The sequence below is a fragment of the Ptychodera flava genome, chromosome 11, assembly GCF_041260155.1.
Source record: "Ptychodera flava strain L36383 chromosome 11, AS_Pfla_20210202, whole genome shotgun sequence".
In the NCBI taxonomy this organism is placed as follows: Eukaryota; Metazoa; Hemichordata; class Enteropneusta; family Ptychoderidae; genus Ptychodera; species Ptychodera flava.
In genome coordinates this window covers 20,120,057-20,142,311 of record NC_091938.1, presented here as the reverse complement: position 1 = coordinate 20,142,311, position 22,255 = coordinate 20,120,057, and the positions used below count along the sequence as shown (strand labels likewise).

Genomic DNA, 22,255 nt, shown 5'->3' with positions numbered 1-22,255 from the left:
AAAGACACAGTAAAAAGAACAATGAAGCATAATGAAGGAGTGTTTATTGACAATTTGAAAATTACACATCAGTAGATTCAATCTATTCCTACAAACAGTGTATCTTTACACTCTGTTTGACACACAAACTTGCAATGATAATACTTACGATATTTTCAAGAGTGATAGCAGCTTCAAAAAATCTTAGTTTGCCAATCCACAATTTAAAGTGAATGCAGCTTGCACATATAATATTCTAAAGATGGATCTGTGGATAATTATCAGTGTTTCATTAATTGGGTTTCATTCTTTGCTGCTTACCAGAATTTCATAAATGCCAATCTACCGATAAAGTGACCAATGTTGTGAAACCTTTTGTCCAGTAATAAACTCTAAGCAATGATTGAAAGGAGTGTAATCAGCCTTGGTGAATTGACATTTCTCTTCATATTTGATAAATGAGAAGGAACTTCCATGTAAATAACATGATCAAGGGAGTGATTGATTTCTTCCGATGCACAGTTCAATGTTCTATACTTAAAGTTGCTGGCCATATTACTCATGTCAACACCAAAGTTAGCACAGCTCTGTTGTTTGCCATGGCAAAACTGAACTTTGTAGTGGAAAATAAAAGGAAAAATGTTAAAAATACACACTGACATTATTAATAAAGTTTTAAGCTTCATACCCAACAAAAACGTCAATATCTTTGCCCTGTTCACCCTGATGCCCTGATTGCAATGTTGAATGTTGGTATTAATTACACATTAAATGTGAAAGTCTGTAAAATTATCAAAGTTTTGTCTTTCAGTTAATCTGTAAGATTAATTGATCATTAGCATATAATAATGTTTCAAAAATTACCAGTCTGAGTATTTTGCGATATGCAAAAAGCTGGAGAATTCAATAGACTAAGGAAACTTGATGCGGAGAGGTTTGCAAATTATTTCTATTTTATCTCCCAAAACTCTGCTTTTCATTTCAGCATTATCTTACAACTTTGCTGTAGACCAGTACCATCCCATGATTGCAAGACGAGGATCGTATCGAGCAGAGAGTGTCCCGACGTGGAGTCCGCGTATGAGACCTGGCGCTATGACCAGGGATAACTATGGCTGGACTCCGGACACAGAACAATACTTTTATGGTAGGTTTCTGTAATTTCTTTGATAATTTTGGAGCAAATGGACATCACATTTTGTTATGCCACAGTTTTTAATCAAAATTTTAGCAAAAATCTGAAAAAATTTTCCAGGGCATGTTTTAGAAGGCGACAAAAATTGACTTTGGCACTCAAAAGGTAAAGTATGAATAGTACCAGCACTACACTCTGTGCTACCTTTGTTGGAATTCCTTGAAGCCTGTTCAGAATTGTCACGCCTTGACTGGACCACCTGAAGTGAATGGTCTTGTTCAGTGATTAGCAAAATGAGAAACAATGAATTAATCTAGGTGATTAACAGATTGGTGTATCTTCTTCACTTCAACAAGTTTGGGCAAGTTTTCCAACTAACAACTTGAATGCAGTTATGACACTTGAACAGAACAAGCTTTCATGTCTCTGCAAATGTGTGCACTCTTAAAAGTATAGGGACACCATCTAACTCTCAATGCATTATTTGTGAATTCGTCATATTCTTTCAGTGAAGATCTTAGCAACTAGCTCAACAATTCTGAGCAATCTGATTATGTTCAGGGCTTACATTGCTATGAATGCACCATGACAATTGTTATTGCAATCAAGAAAATAAGGATTAGTAAGAGTGGTGTCTTCCAAGTGTATGGATGCTATTGTGTCTCAACTTTTGTAGCAACAGTCAGTGTGGAGATTATGAAAAAGATTGCCAATTATTGTGTGTCAAACACTACCAATCAAATCATTGCTTCAGAAGAGAAGAGTTGAATTGCTTCACTTTATCACTTTTTTCAAAAAGTCCAGCTTGTCTCCGTTATACTTAGTATAATGGTCTGAATGAGTGATCCCATTCAGATTTGTTCAAATTGTCATAAAATTAGTGATATAGAATGTCATTGTTGTATTCAGTCAAAGAATTTGATTGCTTTGATACTGGTAAATGTACAGATTTCTAAACATAAAAAACCAGTTTTGAATTAATTTATGTTGACATCACTCAGCATAAGTCTAACAGATTGCAATTTTGCTTTCTTTCTTTCTTTTTTCTTTTTGAACTTCAGATGACTTCAGACATATGCCGCTTTTCAATGAGAGAGAGACCAGTGCTGATCACTTTTCATATAACCTTAACAGGTGATATTAACCAATCACATCGCAACAGCAAGTCATTGACTTCCAGTGGTTACAGTATGTACTGTACATTCCAAGTGAAAATTTTCACTGGAAGGGTCTACGGTTGTATCAATTAAGGTAGTATGCGCCTTGAAAGTGAAAGACTTAAACTTTTGCTCAAACTTCCCTCAATGAAACTTTCAAACATTGTGTTACCAACTCAAGAAAAAAATCAGGGGTCATTGTTCAAAGGTTGGTACTAGAGAAACAAAACATTTACCGATATTGAAATTCAAAATGGCCGCCATCCTCGTGTGAACTCTATGGGAAAATATAAAAGTTTTGATTTTCAAAACACTAGGATGGTGAAAATTTTGCTTACTCCAAGAGCTTTAAACTGATCCCCCCACCCCTAACAAGTGGTAGATCAGAAAAGAATGGTAAAAAATTGAGAGTATCTGTCCAAGGCGCATTCTACCTTAAGGAAAATTCAAGAAAAAATGAATCGTGCACACGTGAATCGGCAGCTGTCATAAAGTATCAGTATTAATGAAGATTCCATAGTATCTTGTCACTTTTGAGTATTGGAATATATGATTCTTGATTTTCGACTTTTAGATTCACATACAAATTTTTCTGTGTCTGTTTTCGTTTTTTGATAAATTTCATTCATTATGTGCCAATTTAACTCACAGTAAGTTTGATTTTTGTCACCTGTTAGATGCACTGAAGTTGTATCACAGCGATGATGTTTGTACACCAAGTGCCATTAATTTCTTGTTCTGACTACGAAAAACGTGAAAATTTACAATGAAATTCAGCTGTTCAAATTCCTTGTCGTTCAAAGATAATTAGATGAAAATATATTTATGTAACTTAGATGGGTTATCCACAGAGATACTGACTAACTCAGGTGAAGTACTAGAATAAATTATGCTAGGGTGATATTTAGAAAGAGTCACACACTGAAAACCTACCATTCAATGAACTTAATATGTTATTACACCAGTCATAGATCAAGCGGTATATTAAATGAAAACATCTTCATAAAGACCAAAATATGACCAAACAGAGTACACAAGAACACACTGTTGCGAGTTCTTCCGATATCAAAATATACGGTAACATAGTGCCATCTTTGAGTTGAATCGTCATGTGGGTTGTATTAAATTATTTCGTCTGTCACCGTATCCATGTGTCGTATGCGCTCATCTCAGTCACATTCAGGTAACATAATGTAGCACTACTTTATGTTGCATTCATGAGCCGTGCAAGTAGTGCAAAATTTAAAATTTTAAAACAAGCCTCCTCAGGGCGGCCACACCCATGAATAATAATAATTCAGAGTTAATATGTAAACTTGCCTAACATTCACCCATTAAGAAGCCAGACATTGCTTTCCGTTCTTGTTAGGTGATGATTTGTCAAACGAACATAATTACACCTAAAAATGTTATCAACGTCAAAACCAGATATTTCACTCCCAGAGTAATAACATGGAAACATAGCATCCTCTAGTCCTCCAGCATATTGTATCATTGTGTACAAAAATGCATAGTTTGAATAGTTTTATCATGCTGTGGGTTGATAGTAATGAATTTTTCAATTTGTATTAAATTTTACATATATTCTTAACTGTATATGCATCGTAATTGTTCAGCTCTAGCATAGTCAAAACATGACTAATATTTACCCTGGTTAGGTCTGTCAAGTGGAATACATAGTGCAATACCAGTATTAGTACCTGCATAGATCATTGATGTGTCACCGATTAAATGGGCTTCTTGACCAATCAGAGACTGTCATCATTCTCTGTCAAATATCTAATGCTGTCTCGATTTATTCAAAAAGGCACATTTTTACTCCAAATTGCATACATGGAAATACTTTTGAAAATGTTTTGCTTATCATGTACCATTGGAAACATTGTAGCACTATATTGGAAATTCACGTTATAAGTTCTTTAGGTGCCATTTACACTGCAAATGCCAGAGCGTAGCTGTCGTATCAACAGTTGCCATGGATTTTTGCTAGCAAAGTCTAGCTAACATTTTCAGTATGTATCATTGTTTCTTAGTTCAATTCTTGTGAGAGAAGGTTATTTTTGACCCCATGTGGAAATTTTTGTTCAGTGCCTGTCAATTATACTTTTACAAAGAGGGATTTGAATTCTTGGCGTAACAAAGCCATGAGATATCTTGCCCCAAGGTTGTCACAGAGTATTTGTAGTTATGTAAGATTTTATAATATTTAGTGTAATCAGCAAACCTTTGTATGAATAATATATTTGGGAGACATTCCATGGACATGATATTGTTACCGTAGAATGAACTGTCACATGCTTTGAATGACATTTTTCATCAGATTTTTTTGGGGGTGGAGGTTTATTTTTAGATTCATCTGAAATATACGTGTAGCATTGTGTGTGTGGATATCTGTACCACGTGTCATATTTAACCAAAAAATGCGGGACATTTTTTCCGATGTCTTGCAAGGCACCCGATAAGTTCATCATTCAACATTCCGTTAACATTTCATCACAACAAAAAGACAGGACAAACTAATGTAAGATTTAACATTTTGACTTATTTTTCAAATTGAATTTCAGTTTCAGCAACCCACCGTTTCCAAAATCAACATGATAGTAGAAAATTTTTTTCCATAAACGTTTCTTCAGTGTTTGCTGTATGTCATGAATTTTTTGTCATTTATTTAACAGAGACCACCCACAGTGTGTAAATAATTTCTCAAACCTTTTAATTAAATTATGTACAATGATGTATTCATACCTGTAGATAAGAAATCGGGATCGAAAGCTTGCATCTTGATATTTTGTGTGTGACTATATCTTGAATTACTCTGTGAAAAGTCATTTAAATGTTTGTTGCACACTTTGAGTGCATAAATATATATTGTACTAGCTGACACAATACCAGTACGTATCTCTTAGTCCAGTATCTGTACAATTTCTTTGGCCGTTTTGAGTTCCAAATGCATATATATTGATACTAGCTGGCCATAGCTTACGTTAGAGTGGGTAGCCATATATAGCTTGTTTGATATATAAGGATCAAAATAATTTGTCAGGAATTTCATAAACGTTTATCTCTGTAATTAAGGTTGTAAATGGTATTTCAAAACTTTTTTTATGGTGTCAAAGAGTTCTCATTAATATTCAAAATATTTTGTCAATTTGTTTTATAAGACTTCTAAAACCAAGCTCATGACAGTGAATTTCAACATTACCCTTTTATTGAGGTTTATGAAACATTTTTATTTCAGAAGAAAAAAATAATGAACTAGACATTTTTTTAATGTAACAATTCAAGCGTTCACTTTCTCAGTTTGTATTCCTTGTTTATGAAGAATGGCAGCTATAAACAATTGCGAAAGTTTTCATTTTATGAAAGCTATTACTGCCATTTGTCTTAGATTTCTTCCTGGACTCCGGTCGAAATCAGTTTATAAATATTAGAGCAAATTGTTTACATAATTTTCATTCAAGTGTTTGAGCAGTGTACACACGTAAAAAAATCCGAGAAGTAATTAACGCTGAGTATTTTCAAACACTACAGTTGTTCTCATGAATGGTATTTTAACAGCTGCTCAGGAAATCCTGGTTTTGTGAATCAAGTAACCCACTTTCAGGGGCTAAACGGTGTTTGTTTTAATGTTTACTGGATAACCTTAGATTCTTTAAACAGTACCCCACAACCTTTAAACACTGAAGTGGTCATATTACCAGCAAATATTTTTAGTCTTTTTTTTTCGAAGCCAGTATACGCCACCGTAGTTGTAAAACTAGTACTTTTTTGTGAAGTTTCAACTGTCAATGAAAGGGACCTATGTGAGTTTATCTGATAGCTACCAGGCATGTAGAAAATAGCAGGCAGCCGGCAAAAATAACCGGCTGTCAGCTAAAATTTGCCGGCTGTGAAAATTTAGATTTTTGCACAAACTTTATGTACACATATACTACTTGTAAGTGCCTGTACTTTTATTTTTGCCACCTGTAACCGAAATTTTTCTACATTCCTGGCTACACATTGAGAATTCATGGAGTAATAGTTGTCATCAAGGTAGCTCACACCTCTAAACTTAAAGACTTAAAATTTTTGCCCAAACTTTCCTCAAGCAAACTTTAAACAATTTCCTTTTGAAACCGAGATTAAAAATTAGGGGGGTCACATTTTGTTAAATTTGGTACCAGAGAAACAAATTACCCACTCTTTACCGATACTTGAAATTCAAAATGGCCGCCATCGCTGTGTTATCTCTATGGGGAAAAATAAAATTTTAGATTTTCACAAAAATGAGCCTGTAACAGTTTCATTTGCTCCATGAGCTTCCAAATGAGCCCCCACAAGTGGTAGACCAAATAAGTATTGTAAACGTTTGAGAGTTTGAATATTCGTCCCCGAGGCCCATTTTACAAGTTATGGCAGTATTTTTAAGTAAAATTAAATTCAGAATGGAAATTTGAATATGAGACATTTACAGAAACTGAAGACTCAGGTAAGATAGGTAGACAGTGGGAGATAGAGACTACGGCACTATTGCAGAAGTGGTACTCATAGTGCATTGCGGTTAGTGCCGCCATTATGGACCATTGTGCCTTGTCTATGGCAGGTATGATGTCATCACTTTGTGGTCACATCACTTCTGGAATGGTGCCAAGACTTCTACTTTTCTGGTACATTGTTACATTTTTGGATTTTTTTTGTAAGTAATTTCCTCATTGTACCTGTTCATCTTATTTGTATATAATCTTGATGAGATGGAAGCGAAGTTCTCCAGTTAGAATAGAGAAACAGTTTAATACCAGGCAGACCGTAATTTTATCAGTTTGTTTTCAATAAGGGAAGCAATGTACGGTATGCTCTATTCATTTCTTGTGTACAATTTCAAATTGTAAATTTTTCAAAGTTTTACTTTCCAAGGTGATTTGTGTTCAACCATTGAATCCTTTTATTTCCCCGTATCCTCGGTTTTCCCCAAATTAGTTTGTTCGTTCTGTACACAGGGAAGTGAGAATGGAATATTCAGGAAGTGGTGTATATATTTCAGAGCACCGTGCGTGTCTGTAGCTAAAACTAAATTAACCAATATTGTCGTGAGACACTGTAGAGCTCACAATGATTTTTCCATTGACTTGTACTCAGTTCCTTTCCACACCAAGCTCAGACTTTGAAAATAAAACTGATAATGACAGTTACATTTCATGGTGCTGTGTTTTTGTAGATTGAAAGGTTGTCACAGAAATTACACGACTTGGCGATTCTTGAGTTAGAGAAAAAAAAGTTGTGAATGAATCGGATAGTTAGAACAACGGTTACTTGACTGACTGTACCGAGCTCTCAGCTATGCACACTGGACCAAAACTCTCAATCTCTAAGTAATCACTGACCATGAATGCGGTAAATGGAATGTCCGGTAAACTTTACAATAGACCCGCTGAAGGGTTTCACCAACTTCAAAGAGGGGAGTGTCGATAAAAACTCACGGTTCCTTTTATGGGTGTGGGATTACAAATTTGCATTTGAAAGCAGACTACGTACATCCCGCCAACGTGTTTGTGTGTGCACACAGTGAAAGTTGCGCTGCAGTCACTGCTAATCGGCTGGTGTTGCCCTTGTGTTTGAGTTTGTCATGTATAACGGCTTGGAGCCGGCAGGGCTTCCCGATGTAGTGCTGACGATTTCGTCCTAACGTGGATAACCTTATCCTGCATTGGCCATCGGTACCTGTTCTGAATTTCCAAGTGAGGACATTAACTATAGTGCCAACACAGTTCGAGAATCATGTTGAAACACTGTGCACAGTACAAAAACAACTTGAAGAAGGCGAAATCACTTCCGTCATTGGCTCAACCTGATGGGGTCGGCAATGCGTGGGTCGAAGACGACCATTATGTGAGTATACGTGATAATATGTGATGGCGTTTATGTTTTTGCAAGAACAAAGTATTTGCTTACAAGGCGTCAGGAATGCCTGACACCAAAATTGTTCGTGGGAAAATTATTAAACCATCTCGATCCCTTACTTTTGGAAGTAAATTGTAACTGTTAAAGAAATGGAACTGTCATTTCGAAAGGTGTGATGACAGATAAAGACGCTAGAATCCTAATTTTGACTTCCCTGAGGTTTAATTTCCGTCCGCCAGATATAAACTTTACATGCAACAGGTGGTCGTTGGGAGTTCTCTGGGGTTAATTGGGTTTCTGTGAAATTGACAGTACGTTGCAAATTAGGATCAAATTGACCTTGACGCGTCGATAATTTACATCGGACACCCCAGACAGGTTCTCAAAGTGACTCAAGTCTGTTCACACTTCAGTATGAGTAAGCCACTTGGCCATTATAGGTGTACAACAGCCCCGGGTGGAGCGACAAAAATACTTCGATGTTTGCGTCAGCATGTTTTAGTGAGCGCTGGTCCGACCAACCCCAGTGGAAAGAACCAAAATAATCAACAGCGATATACTCAGAGTATTTACTGCATCCAATTTTTTAGATTTTTGGACACCCAGGTGGCCACGCGGATACGCGTTCCAAGCGTGACCTTAAACGAGTTAGAAATACCAGCAGACTCCAAATCCTACGAGAAAGTTTTGTCGCTGTGTTGGATAACGCAATGTAACATACGTCGCCATGTGAAACAACTGAAACAAGTTTGCATATCAAATACGTTCTCTCATGTTGACACTTTGACGTAACTACAGTCCACTTAGCGTAAGACTGGTTGTATCAATGGCCTTGCTAACGGAAGTATTACCCTTATGTTTATTTCTCAAACATGAAACGGACAACATAGCCGGGTTTCTACGTCAATGGGTTTCTCCCTTGGGGGCCTTTGTGGTATATTTTAGGGAGGGGAGTGATGTCGCCCGTGACACGGAATCGCGCCCCTTCTGAGCTGACATTTAGGAGTATTTATAAACCAGCCGGCCTCTAAGCTAGATCACTGATAGTTTACTTAATGGTCGAAAAATTTGACCTCTTTCCGAACTTGAACTCCCCAACTTGTAAACACTTCTCATTTCTACTGTCTGTGGTTATGTGAGCATGGAAATGAAAGAGTTTATTTCCTTATACTTGTACATCGTCTATGGTACCCAACGTTCCGTTGGCGTTACGCCTCTTTAAAAATACATTCAAACCACAACATAAACTTTACCACTGAAAAGTTCAGGTCTCTGGTTTAATGTTGTACCGTGGACATAATACACCAAACAAATGAGCTGTGACGCTAGCGTGTAGTACCCCTCCCAGCCTTTCAAAGATGGGCTTACTGGCCATGGAAAGGCTTACTGGCCATGGGAAGCAACAATAGTCATTCAGCGGATCAGAAGAAATCCTTCACCGAAAACTTTCCTGACTGCAAAACAGGGACACTTCACCAGAATTTCCTTTGGCCTTCTGTCTGCTAGATCGTAAATTTTAAAACAGAAGGTTAGCTCCATGGTTACACGATCTGTCTTCTTGCATCGCACGCTAACTGCTTTAGAGTGATTGGGTAGACTAGCCCCAGTCGCTTGGCTTTTCTCGTCAGCAGTTACGGTTAGCCACCGTGTTCATCCCACAACAGCCTTGCAGAGTATATTGCTTCTATCACCTCACCGCTAACGCGACAGTCTGCTGAAGTTTATTCTTTCAATTTAGTCTTGTTTTGATATTTATTTGCCCACAGACAAGGGGCAAGTCTAGCGATCGGGGTAAATAATAGATTGCCCGAAAACGCCAATGATTTACAGCGTACAGTCTGGTAGGTGCTCGTCAAAAATAAGGATTAGTTTACAACACTGAGTTGTTACGTCTGTAACAACTTGCCAGTTACCTTTTATGTGCAGTGAACTTTTTACGCTGATATAAATATTACAGTTATGGCACTCTCTCTTTCTTGAACATTTCTCATCCATTGCGTAATTGTTTCAAAATTCAAACAAGCGCCTGCCAGTCTCTTGCCGGTGTCTTTTCTGTAAACGACATCTTTATGGCTGTAGAAGATTTGTCCACCTCAGAATGAAAAGGTCTTAGGATTAGCCGAGTTAATGACGTCAGCTAATTCGAACAACAAAAAGGACCATGTAAGACATTGACATGGTTACACCATCACAGGTATTGGTATTCTAAATGTTCCCTGGGGAAAATTTCCAGCTAGAACCTTAGTTTATCTCTCGGCTTTTCAACTTTTGAACTGTTGCATCATGGCGGCCGCGCGAGGGAGGCTTGAACGTACGTATATTGCTGTAACCATGGTGATCAGTTTTTGAAGCATTTGTCTGTCTAATGACCCTGATCACGTTTTACGATCAGACAACTATAGTGCCACCAAAGCTCGCACATACCGATCATTTAAGGTAGTATGCGCCTCGAAAGTGAAAGGCTTAATCTTTCGCTCAAACTTTCCTCAGTAAAACTCAACCATTCTCTCACCAACTAAAGAATAAAATTCAGGGAGCACAGTGCAAATTTTGGTACTAGAGAAACAAATTACCTAACATTTACCGATGTTTGACATTCAAAATAGCCGCCATCCCTGTGTCAATTCTATGGAGGAAAATAAAATTGTCGAATTTCCAAAAGCTAAGACGGTGAAATTTTTTCTTACTCCAGGAGCTTTATAATGAGCCCTCACACGTATAAAGTGGTATATCAGAAAAGAAATCTGAAAATTTGAGAGTCAGAATATCTGTCCCCGAGACACATTCTTCCTTAAATTAGCAAACGTCTGCCATGCCCAGACTGTATCTACTGTCCAGCTATTGCTTTTCTTCTAGCGGGTGTAGTCTTCCATTCGACAAAATCTGACCTTTTCAACTCGCAGCCATCCAATAATTTAAATGTAAAATATGACATTATACCCTGAAGGTCAAGTAAATTTATGTTCAAGATCTCGCCACACAAATCTTTCTCTCTCAAATCCTGCCACTCTCAAAAACGGCAGAAAATTTTCGAAATGGCATCCATCTATAGACTCGACATTCACTGGTTGTGCTGGCTGAAAAGATATGATAATGACAAAATATGTCAGGACGGCTCAATCTTCGCGCTGTTTCACGCTGCAACATGCAGATGTAAGTGTTGTATATATTCCCAGTGTAGATGCATTTGACAAATTTAGAAAAAAGTCTACACTCTCTCGCATTTCCCTGACACGTGAATGTTTATTGACGTCATGACAGCGACTGCCCATATTAAGCCTATACCCTTGGTCCTCCAGGTCATATATTCAGTGAATTCCTTCCAAAATAAAATCACAAACATCGGCGTTATTGTGGATGGTACACGTTCACCTAGCAAACAGTTGCATATAACCGTTTGCATCATCTGGTGTCGTTTCAAACTTGCGATGGAATACCAACAAGCATCACTTCCATGGCATTCTCACTGTTGCCGTTTTCTAAATAACGCAATGTGTGTCAGGTTCTTGATCAAAGGCAGTGTTCGCCAGAAAATTTATTTCAGCTTTGACATATCATCACGTCTTCCATTTTAGCAAAGTTCAGAGTTTCTGTGAATAGGTCCATACACAGCCAAATATTTAGCATAGGCATAACAACTCAGGATTTAAATTTCCACCAAGTTTGTATGAGACTTTTCGTTCCGTCGTTCAGTACAAAGCCTCCTTTCCGGCACAACAACTTAAAAGTGATGCCACTTCGGACTCAACCCGGATCGTTATTCTTCTATCTGTCATGCAACTTGAGGATCTGGAGAGCTGGAGATTCCACATCTCACTCGAATGCCTAATAATCGTATTAACGCTTTCTTTTTTGCTTGTCTTTGGAGTTACTAACATTTCTTGTTGAAATCCAAATATACAATTGTAATTTTTTACTAAACCCGCCGTTAAAAATCGCCAGTAAGCTCGCACGGAAATAAGGCTTCATGATTTTATGATTTCTTCAATTGGTCGTTGAAAGCGGAAATGTCACGGTCGAAACTCAAAGTTACATCCATAAATGAATTAGTTGTGCATTTGATGTGTCACTTCCCTGTTTAAATGTTTAAAATGTATGTCGTGCCTTGGAGGTATCGGATCATTTTAATGATTTAATGATAGCTGATCATGTAATGATTTAATGACACCCAGTCGTTTAATGATAACAGGTCATTTAATGATTCAATGATACCGAGTCAGTTCATGATTCAATGATATCGGGAGGAGGGATGTAAATCCCGCGGGGGAGGGGGGATCTCGATATTTTCAACTAATGAACAGTACACCGAAAGGTCAGTCATGCCATGGCTGATGTGGCATCCATCAAGATCTTCCAGTAAGTTTTTATCTACACCTGGTGTACTCAATGACTTTTTTAATGCAAAAGACACCTCAGATTACTTTGCAGTCACGTGCATTCAATTATAAACTCGAGTATCTGTTACGCCATTGTCTTAGTTCAGGTCCAAGCCGAGGGTCTTGGATGTAACGGCCGTAATACAGATTCCTTGCGTCCGTTGTTTAACTGTTACCGTAGGAATAAACCATCTTTATTTGCGATATAGCGGTAACAAGTTCGACCGAATTAATCCTTTGGCTGGAAAATATATTGAAGGGACAATAGCCTTTGTTGATATATTTACTGTTTCTTTCCTGCAAAAAGCTTGTACTTTTTATTCGAGAATCACGTTGAAACACAAAGCATTGGCTTTTCAACGCAATGTAGTGTCTACAATATGCGATGTTATTGCTGACATTTGAATTCCAGCCCAGACCTAAACTCAGGTCACACCGGTGACATTTGACATTAAATAAATACAGACTGTGTTGACAGATTTAACCTTTTGCCATTTCGACGTGATTTGTGAGAGTAGAACAAGAAACTGAACAAAGATGATGAGAAGTGAATCAAAACTTACAGCTGATGAAAATTTAATGCCAGACTTGTTTCTGTGCCCCAAAGTCTTTTTTCACTGTTGAAACATACCCGCTAATGCCAAAGAACTGAAACAACAGAACTTTTTTTCTAGATTCACATGGTATATGACTTTTCCGAAGTTCGAACAAATGAGACAACAATCATATCACTACGGTTAACTCCAGGTTAAAGCCTAAAGGGTATTAAATCGTTTTGGCCAAATTCATATACGGTTGGGGGTCTGTGCATTTCATGACAATATAAAACTGTGTGTCTTGTACGTGTTAGTTTGCGAAAAGGGGAAGAATATTCCTTCTATGTGTCATCATGGATGTAAACAAGAGATGGTGTCACTGACAAAAACAGCCATTCAAGCGTAACTCTTCATCTCACACGGCCCTTGATTTCGCTTTCTACAAGATGGCACAAGACTACCTATTGTAAACCCTTCCCATCAAATGAGGAAATGATTATCGAATTGAACGGTACTCAGTGACGTCATATGTAAAAACAACACTGTTTTGGTCTTTGTAGATTCTTGTTTCCTCTGTTTCTAGGGCAACCAGAATGATGATTACTTCGCATGTATTGGGGGAAAGAAGCAGAGAGAGGGGGGAATCAATGGGACATACTATAGCACACATGGTTCTTATTTTTGGCGATGTCGTCACGAATACAAACTGAGTATAAAATGACACGCAAAAGTTATGCAGTCTTGTGTGGTCCGTGCGCAAACAACGAAAACCGCGCCGTTAATCACCGATCGTTATGTGTTCTATGATCGATATTCTGTATTACCATCATTCACTAAAATGTATCAGTGTATCTTCAAATGCGTTAAGTTATAGCTTTCTTTAGGTTATTCGCATTCGGATTCTTGTTCATCGCAATTAATTCACTCTCGCAATCTCGGATGTCAGAACACCGGCTGAACTGCGACTACAAATCATTTACCCGTTACCCTTGACATTCCCTCCACCGGTCCAAATACAAATCTATCCCCTTGACGTCTGATCGAGTTCATTTAACTTTATTTGCCACTGTACTATCACATTTCTGTAACTATACGTCATGCTAACGAATTAAGTAATTAAAGTAATTCGTCAATCAGTCTATCAAATCACCAAAGCGTTGACATAGAATTTGTCAATCCGTGGATGACATTAAAATCGGGATACATGTATCACCACCCTAAACAGCAGCTTCCGTCGACGTCGATAAAGAAACATAAAACAATTTAAGTACATGCTTGTGCATTCAATGTGTCTCGAGCTCATAAAATTAAAATAATGATCGAGACGGTTTTAAATGTAAGAACCCAAAGAACGCGAAAGATTAGCATTAGCTAATTGAAGGCTGGATGCTGCTGGCAACCTTAAAGCACGGCAGTAAAAGAACATTTCCATGCATTGCGTGTACAAACCGCGTCCGATCTTTACCAAACGATGTGTATAACATTATACTCTAACCACAGTCCCTCCACACAGCATCCCAGGGCATAGACCCTCGAGAAACACAAGGGTCCATGCCCAGGGTAAAGATCTGGACGAGTTGAGAAGTTTATGGGACCCATTATTGCATCGTTATAAATGATGCGTGCTCAGTAGCCAGCCTCATCCTGGACGAAGACGATTTTAACAGGTATTGACTCTGAAAAGCATCGGCTGAAAGCAAGGTTCTTTCATTGAAAATGCAGTATCAGCGCGCAGGTATATCCTGAAGCTAGGCTGAAAGAACTGCCGGAAGTTTTATTGTTTTGCGGTCGGCGTTGACTCTATAGAAACTAGGCCAGGCTTTTGTCAACCAATGAAGGCATGAAAAGGCTCGGAGATGGAGTCTCTACAAATCCCAACGGTTTGATAAACACTCCCCTTTATGTTAGTCCACCTTTAGTGATCTACCAACATCCGGCAGGGGTAAACAACACTTAAGATAGTTTGATCATGGACCCTGGGTATATGCTTTGATATTGTTGTGCAGATTTTTAAAGATAATCAAAGCGGTTTGTAGTAGGAAATTAGATATTCCCCGCTTTTAAGTTGTTTTTGAGTCGTTCTCAAAATCAGTAACTGATACGTGTCAAAGAGGTAGCCCTTGAGATTTGGTTACCATGGAACCGCTCTCTTTACGTATATCACCCATGGTTTCACGAGTGCATTCTGTCGTTTGGAGGTAGAGCCATTGAGGGGGTACGAGCCAATACAGAGCCCTCGGGGCCCTGGTTGTACCCTAAAGAGTAATGAAGAATGGGAAAAGCACAATCACCGAAATACTTCAATTCTGTGCAAACTACACCACTGCATCTTCGCAAATATATCGTGATCTTGCTCAGCGATCGACAGCACGAAAAACATATGATATGTGCCAAAGGTGGTTGGGTGGGTTAATCTTACAAATAACACAGACAACAGCAGGTCCGGTCGCCAAAATGTTTTTTTTTTTTAAATGCGTATCAGAAAGCACAGATGCATATGTGTTATGGCACAAATAACAACGGCAGACATACTCCGTTAAGATGGTTTACAATTATCGTTTGAGTGTAAACAGCGTAAAGTTTGCCGCTAATAGATTCTGCTTAATTAGTTAGTAAACCTGCTCTATCTTTTTTCAATAATAAACGATGAACAAAGTTTATCGTAACATTACAATTTTATACATTCACTGAACCCAGTTATCCTATCAGCAACATAAATATGAATAGACAAGGTGTGTCATATTATCCATTTAGAAAGATAAACCCAAAATCTAAGACAGCTACCATGGCATTTTGTAATAATACCTGTGTCAACCGCTACACGACACTTTTGGCGGGAACCGAACATGGTGTATATAAGAATTGTTGAATTTTTCATTCGGAGACACGTCAATATCCACTCTGTTGAAACTAATGCATTGTCAAATTAATATCCACCATGCTGAAATAAATGCATTGTTGAGAATTTAAAGAGTAGTCTCAGCCAAGGATAAAAGATGTCTTTCCGAAATTGTTGTGAGAAAACCTGACTTTGTTCGATCAAATTTAGGCGGGAAAACGCCCGTTTGCTGCCGGCATTGACGCCCATCTTTTCTTCCACAGGGTTCGATCCGAATACACGCCAGTATTTTACGCAAAGAATGGGAATACAAAACATTCGTTATCGACAGAGATACGACAAGGTAAGTGGATGAATTGAATAGTACCAGAGTGTAATCATTTATCCTTCATTATAACAATTATGACTTTCAACGTCAGTGTGTATTCTAGTGAATTACGGAAGGGTAGATTTGACTTGAGTTCTGAATATTCTGTCTATTGACGAGAATCTGTTTTCGAATAAAGTAAAACAACGTGTCTTCAATATTAAGACGGATTAATCAACTAATGAGAGTTTGAAGAAAGATGAAATTGCCTTTTACTACATTGAGTAGTCTAGCATGTCTGTCATCTCGGATCACAGGTACACGTGCTTGTTGTTTATTTGTGTCTGTTTGTTTGTGTGTATGTTTGTGTTTGTTTATTTGTTATTTTTAATAAAAAACAGCGAAAAGCTGTTTTGTTAATATTTGTCAATAATGAGCAGTTTATTTGTTTATTTGTTTGTTTTATTTATTTATTTGTTTGTTTGTTTGTTTGTTGATACGTATTTCCGATGGTTAGGGTTAGAGTTAGGCTTAAGTTAGGGTTAGGCTTAGGCTTAGGCTTAGGCTTAAGTTAGGTTTAGGGTTAGGGTTAGGCTTATTCACTCCCTCTATATATGGAGACAAGGGGAGCAAGTGGGATTCCAACATCTGTATTTTCAAGTCAAGAAAACACACCAAATAAATGCCGGACAATTGAAATATTGGGTTTGTGGCAGCATCATGTCCTGTACTTACCACACCTATCCTTTGATTCGATGGAAAGGGCAAAAATCGGCGATATTTAGCATCTTTCTCCTTTGATTCGTACAGTTTGTACGGCAAAACGTAAGTGTCACACTTTGGCGGGTTAGTACGTCAGAGAAATTCAAATCGGACCAATCAGGCAGCTTGTTAGACTCACAGCAGTATACGCGAACGCCAGTTCTCAAGCGACTATACCACAGCAAGATGCAGTCGTGCCTGTGACTAATACGTGTTCGCAGATATCGAGAATGCAACAAAAAAGTCGTTGATTCACTGTTCATGACAACGGATCATACTTTAACCATTAAAAGATGTAAAAACAATGGGAAACTCGAGTTCCCTTGACAGCAACGTAAGGAAAATGACACGTTTTCCCAGTACTTTCTTGATTCTTTGACCCTGCTCACCCCGTCGCCTAAATAGAATAGTCTCACACACGTCTGCCATGGTTTATTTTCATTGACGGCCACGATGTCTGTTTTTCATGTGAACATGCAGTTGCTTTTGTTTGAAGCAATTAATTATCCTTTCATTTGTGAAGCTTTTTTCCTGGTGACTATTACAATCACTGCTATGTTGTTGTTTTCACAAGATGTATACGGTTTGATACAGGAATATTGAGTTGCCTTTCCGTGTAGGCAATATGCATGCCATGCCAGTTCACATACACTCAGATCAGCAGCATACATGTACATGACGTCTTTGTTTCAAGTTTGGGGTTTTTTCGACGCTGCATTTTACCAAAATGTCACTTCTGTATTCAGAGATTGTGTAATCAATACCTTTGGATAAAGTTGATTTGGAAAGCGATAGACACATCCAGAGGAGTTGAAAAAATCGTGCATAAAATTAGCATAAGTTAAGCGACCGTGGTGGCGTGGCAGAAAAAAATGGGATACTCGAGCCCCTCCAGTTTTTACCACCGTTCACTGTTCAGTGTTGCCGAACCGGGGGCTTATAGTATAATCGGACGAGTACAGTATTGTTCGTAGTTGGAAGGTTACTGCTCGTAGTTTACTTTCGATAGCTAGAAAACTATTTAATGAATTGAACCAATACCAAGCACAACTTTTCCAGCCGCGAAAATTCAACCGTGGCGTGGCGACGGTCTCTCTGTATTTGTTTACTTCCGGGTTACGCTCATGTTTTTGTCCATCTAGGCTCGTATATCTCACGAACTGATTGGAAATGAGTGCGTTTCGCACAGATGTATAGTTGAAGTACTCTAGTGGAACCTTCTTCTCATAAGACCAAAGTGAATGTTGCGGTATACAAAGTTGTCGACGATTCGTAAAGGGAAAATGAACATGGCAAAATGCGCCAAAGTAAAATCATCCTGGTTCGAGCCCCATAACGGTAACGTCTCCAGTTCGGGCCAAGGCAGGGCTAACAAGCTATCTGATTGGTCCGATTTGAATTTCACTGACGTACTAACCCGCCAAAGTGTGACACTTACGTTTTGCCGTACAAACAGTACGAATCAAAGGAGAAAGATGCTAAATATCGCCGATTTTTGCCCTTTCCATCGAATTAAAGGATAGGTGTGGTAAGTACAGGACATGATGCTGCCACAAACCCAATATTTCAATTGTCCGGCATTTATTTGGTGTGTTTTTTCTTGACTTGAAAATACAGATGTTGGAATCCCACTTGCTCCCCTTGTCTCAATATATAGTGGAGTGAATAAGCCTAACCCTAACCCTAACTTAAGCCTAACCCTAACCCTAACCCTAACCCTAACCCTAACTTAAGCCTAACCCTAACCCTAACCCTAACTTAAGCCTAACCCTAACCCTAACCATCGGAAATACGTATCAACAAACAAACAAACAAACAAATAAATAAACAAACAAATAAACAAATAAACTGCTCTTTATTGACAAATATTAACAAAACAGCTTTTCGCTGTTATTTTATTAAAAATAACAAATAAACAAACACAAACATACACACAAACAAACAAACAACAAACAAACACAAATAAACAACAAGCCTGTGTACCCTGTGGTGTAACGATAAATAGGATTCGTTCTCCTAAGCCAAGAAGTGGATCTGTTCCTAGTCACGCCACAGCAGTTTAAAGCTGTCCGCCCTTCTGAAGTGTTTTCAACAAAATTCTCATCGTGGAGTTCCCAAACAAACAGTTTACACACAAAACCAAATGATGAGCCAGGTTATGGAATCAGTAAAATTATTAGCACTAGACTGTATGTAGAGCTATACCTTCACGTCATTCAATGAAATGCTAAAAGGGGGAGACACTATCCCTTGTAGTCGGTGAAAAGTAATCCTTGTGCAGGTAGTTGGACGATTAAGAAAATTAAAAAAAGTCACATTGCGACATTATTGTTGCCAATGTCAAGAACCTCTACAAATCTGTCTTTTTTCTAGGCATTAGTCGACAAAGTTTTAACGAACGTAATTCACACCATGGACTTACATTTCCCATGCAAAAACCAGCAAGGTGCGGGCTATGTGACAAATATGCATTTAAATTTTACTTCAATTCGTCTGTTTATAGCACATTTCAACCAGGTAGGCCTATCATCGGCTGCAATCACTTTGATTCACTGATAATTTTCATCTCACACATTCTCTCTTTGCAGCAAAGAACTCGTAGCGATGGTTCTACAGAAATACAGGTTGGAAACGCACGATCCGAATTTATATTATCTGACCATGGAAACCGCCCTCAGAAGACCAGGTGAGTTGGCTGACAATATTGACCGCCATGTGGTAACCAGAGTCATTTGCATAACTGTGTTTTAACGCACTCTCATTTCCGGCGATTAAATTAACATTTTGTTTCTGACTGGCCTGACAAATATTCCTATCACAGTCCCTCGGGGGACTGTCCTCCTATAGACGGGTCTATACATCCCGGTTAGAAGCCTAAAGGGTGCAGTACCGGACAGCGTTTCCCTAAATCCACAAACAAAAGAACTGATTGGTTGGAACAGCCAGCAGGAAATGAGCTTTTTAACTTGAATAGAATGAGGAAACGATTTTATTCAGCAGTAGTTCCTGTTAGTCAGCAATACAACACGTGGAGTCTGATGAAATTGAAAGCAACTTCTTACACAAGACATACACAAACAGCTAGTGAGAGCAGGAACAGAGAAACTGGCCAAAACGTTGTAGTTATCCAAAATATTGGAAATATTGCACAATGCGTTAAAATAATCCACACGTACACAGAGCAAATAAACCCAATTTTCAGCCCCGTTCCGTCTCAAAAGGCGAAAATCACGCCATAGTCTGATAATAGTATAGGTTTGCGTTCTGCACTGTTTTGAATTATTAACGACACATTCGTGTCGGCAACTTTGAAAATCATTCATATGACCGTCCCATATATAAAGACTTTCCACGTACTCTTTTAGAGCAAAGTGTAATATTCTGTCCTGTACTCTATTCAGACCCATCCTTGGTGACTGCCATTGTTCTGGATGATAATACCAAACCCTTACTACTACAGATGTGCCAACCTGCAGAGACCACTAGGTGAGTGCATGGAATAAAGAAAGTGTTTATCACGCATTCCGTTTACACATGTGATACAAATAGCATTAGTCATCGTCCGTTACTTCCCACTAACTAGCTGGTTTCGGGGAGCATCCAGCTGCCCGGACAAGAGACCTTGGCAAGCGAAGATGTGCATGAGTGTAAACAGACGTATGTGCAAACAGAAATGGCATCAACAAGGATCAAATTTGTACACAAAATAGCAAATTATGCCACATCGTTGCGTTGACGACTGATTAAAGTCGTCTTTAGACCCCCACGATGGGGCACTTGGTTCACCAAGTGGAGAGCATCTTGTTCATACCGACTGTTTAATGCGTATTGTGTTTGGAAGTCTCGTTTTCTGTGCAAGTGGAGTGGCTGAAATTCTTTATTCTCAATCATTTGCTCTATGCACTCCTGTTATTTGTGTTTATCACGACGACCACCGAACGGTGGGCAACTGTTCTTCTGTCCGACTGGAGTCAAATATCCGTCAGTAACTGTTGCTGACCAATTTAACCCCAGTTACCGCATCAGCAAATACATGCTAGATTTTAATTTGTAATCCTGCTATATGATATATGGCTATGAGATGGTGAAATAGCCAGTCAAGCTTTACTAGAGCCCTGGTGCTTTGAGTGATTACGGCGTCTTACGTTTCCTTCATATCTTGAGAAAGATCTTTCGACGGGAATGAATGAGTTTTGTCCTGTTTTCAAGCAGCAGTATAAACACTCAATACAGGACGTGTTTGTAATGACAGAAATGGCTGTTTTCGTTGAAACCGTACCTTTCGTTTGTTGGAAAGTAGAATGACCTTGAACATCCATAGCTACTCTCTATAACTGTACTAGAAATGCATGCAACAGTCTGTAGCGCTGCACATGAATGCATCGTTCCCATCGACATAGCCAGCCACTTCTAACCAATGATTAAAGCACACTTAAAATAACTCAGTTAGGGGCACTTGGTTCTCAAGAATAGCAGCAACTCTTTGAAAACATCTAGTCGTTTTGCTTGTAAAATTGACTGTTGAAATATAAATTTTTGTTCAACACACGGAAGGCCTCAGGCGAGACTTGTTGAACAATAGATCTTACGAATATTGATTGTAGCCGCTTTGACTCGTCCCATATCACAAAAAAGTGTCGAAAATATCACAGCGATGTACTGTCTCGTGTTGCACGAGAAACGGTCATTCATGTCTCGCGTATTTTCGTCAGCCCTCAGGCCCTTCCTGTAAACCTGTCTCCGTCACTTTTCTTTTCCTACAGGTTTTCATTGGTGATGAAGAAAGGGGTGTACATCAAAGTTTATGGCGATGTCATCGATCCTGAGGTCAGTGACCTGTCACACTGTATACCTGTATCAGTCATGACAGAAGTATGGCATAGTGTCCTGAAAGGGACGTCCTTCAAATGTAGTCTGCAGTCCCTCATTGAAATTCATAGTACGAAATTCTTGCTTAGTATTCAATACACGTTAACAATGGCACAGAGACAGTTTTACATCTATACACAATATGAATATGCATTTATTTCACATACTTTTTCGAGGTCTGTACTCTTAATTGTCAATTAATAGTTTTGGTATCGTTTTCATGTTTGTCGGGTTTTTTTGGCTAGCTTCAGCATGAGATTTGGTATCGGTTGTACCTGTGTAGTCTCTACATAGGAAATTTGTATTATGTTTGTAGACATGTATTTCATGTCAAATTTTACACACAAAGTATGATCGATGTACACATTGTTTCAAATTAATGGGTATGATAATTCGACAAACCACACATGCTGCA

The 22,255-nt window shown here is 38.5% G+C and overlaps 3 protein-coding genes across 3 annotated transcripts in view; 2 read left to right on the top strand and 1 right to left on the bottom strand.

Annotated features, from left to right (window-relative positions):
* The window catches only part of LOC139143750 (inversin-like), a 35,565-nt gene extending 28,123 nt beyond the window's left edge, over nt 1-7,442 (top strand). The window contains exons 20-21 of the mRNA XM_070714292.1: nt 965-1,126; nt 2,176-7,442. Of these exons, the coding sequence (XP_070570393.1) occupies nt 965-1,126; nt 2,176-2,252 (239 nt within the window). The 3' untranslated portion in view covers nt 2,253-7,442. The remainder of the gene's footprint in view (nt 1-964; nt 1,127-2,175) is intronic.
* The window catches only part of LOC139143758 (puromycin-sensitive aminopeptidase-like), a 539,468-nt gene that overhangs the window by 177,792 nt on the left and 339,421 nt on the right, over nt 1-22,255 (bottom strand). The gene's annotated exons all lie outside the window — the stretch shown is intronic.
* On the top strand, nt 7,800-22,056 carry LOC139143749 (uncharacterized). The gene is made up of 5 exons (XM_070714291.1): nt 7,800-8,139; nt 16,166-16,245; nt 19,560-19,657; nt 20,373-20,457; nt 21,735-22,056. The coding sequence occupies exons 1-5, from the start codon at nt 8,029-8,031 to the stop codon at nt 22,039-22,041; spliced, it is 681 nt and encodes a 226-aa protein (XP_070570392.1). The 5' UTR covers nt 7,800-8,028; the 3' UTR covers nt 22,042-22,056.

Coding starts and splice junctions, on each gene's coding strand:
- LOC139143749 (XM_070714291.1), top strand. CDS start 8,029: ATGTTGAAACACTGTGCACAGTACAAAAACAACTTGAAGAAGGCGAAA. Junction 8,140..16,165: donor GGGTCGAAGACGACCATTAT/GTGAGTATACGT, acceptor TTTCTTCCACAG/GGTTCGATCCGAATACACGC. Junction 19,658..20,372: donor AACCGCCCTCAGAAGACCAG/GTGAGTTGGCTG, acceptor TACTCTATTCAG/ACCCATCCTTGGTGACTGCC.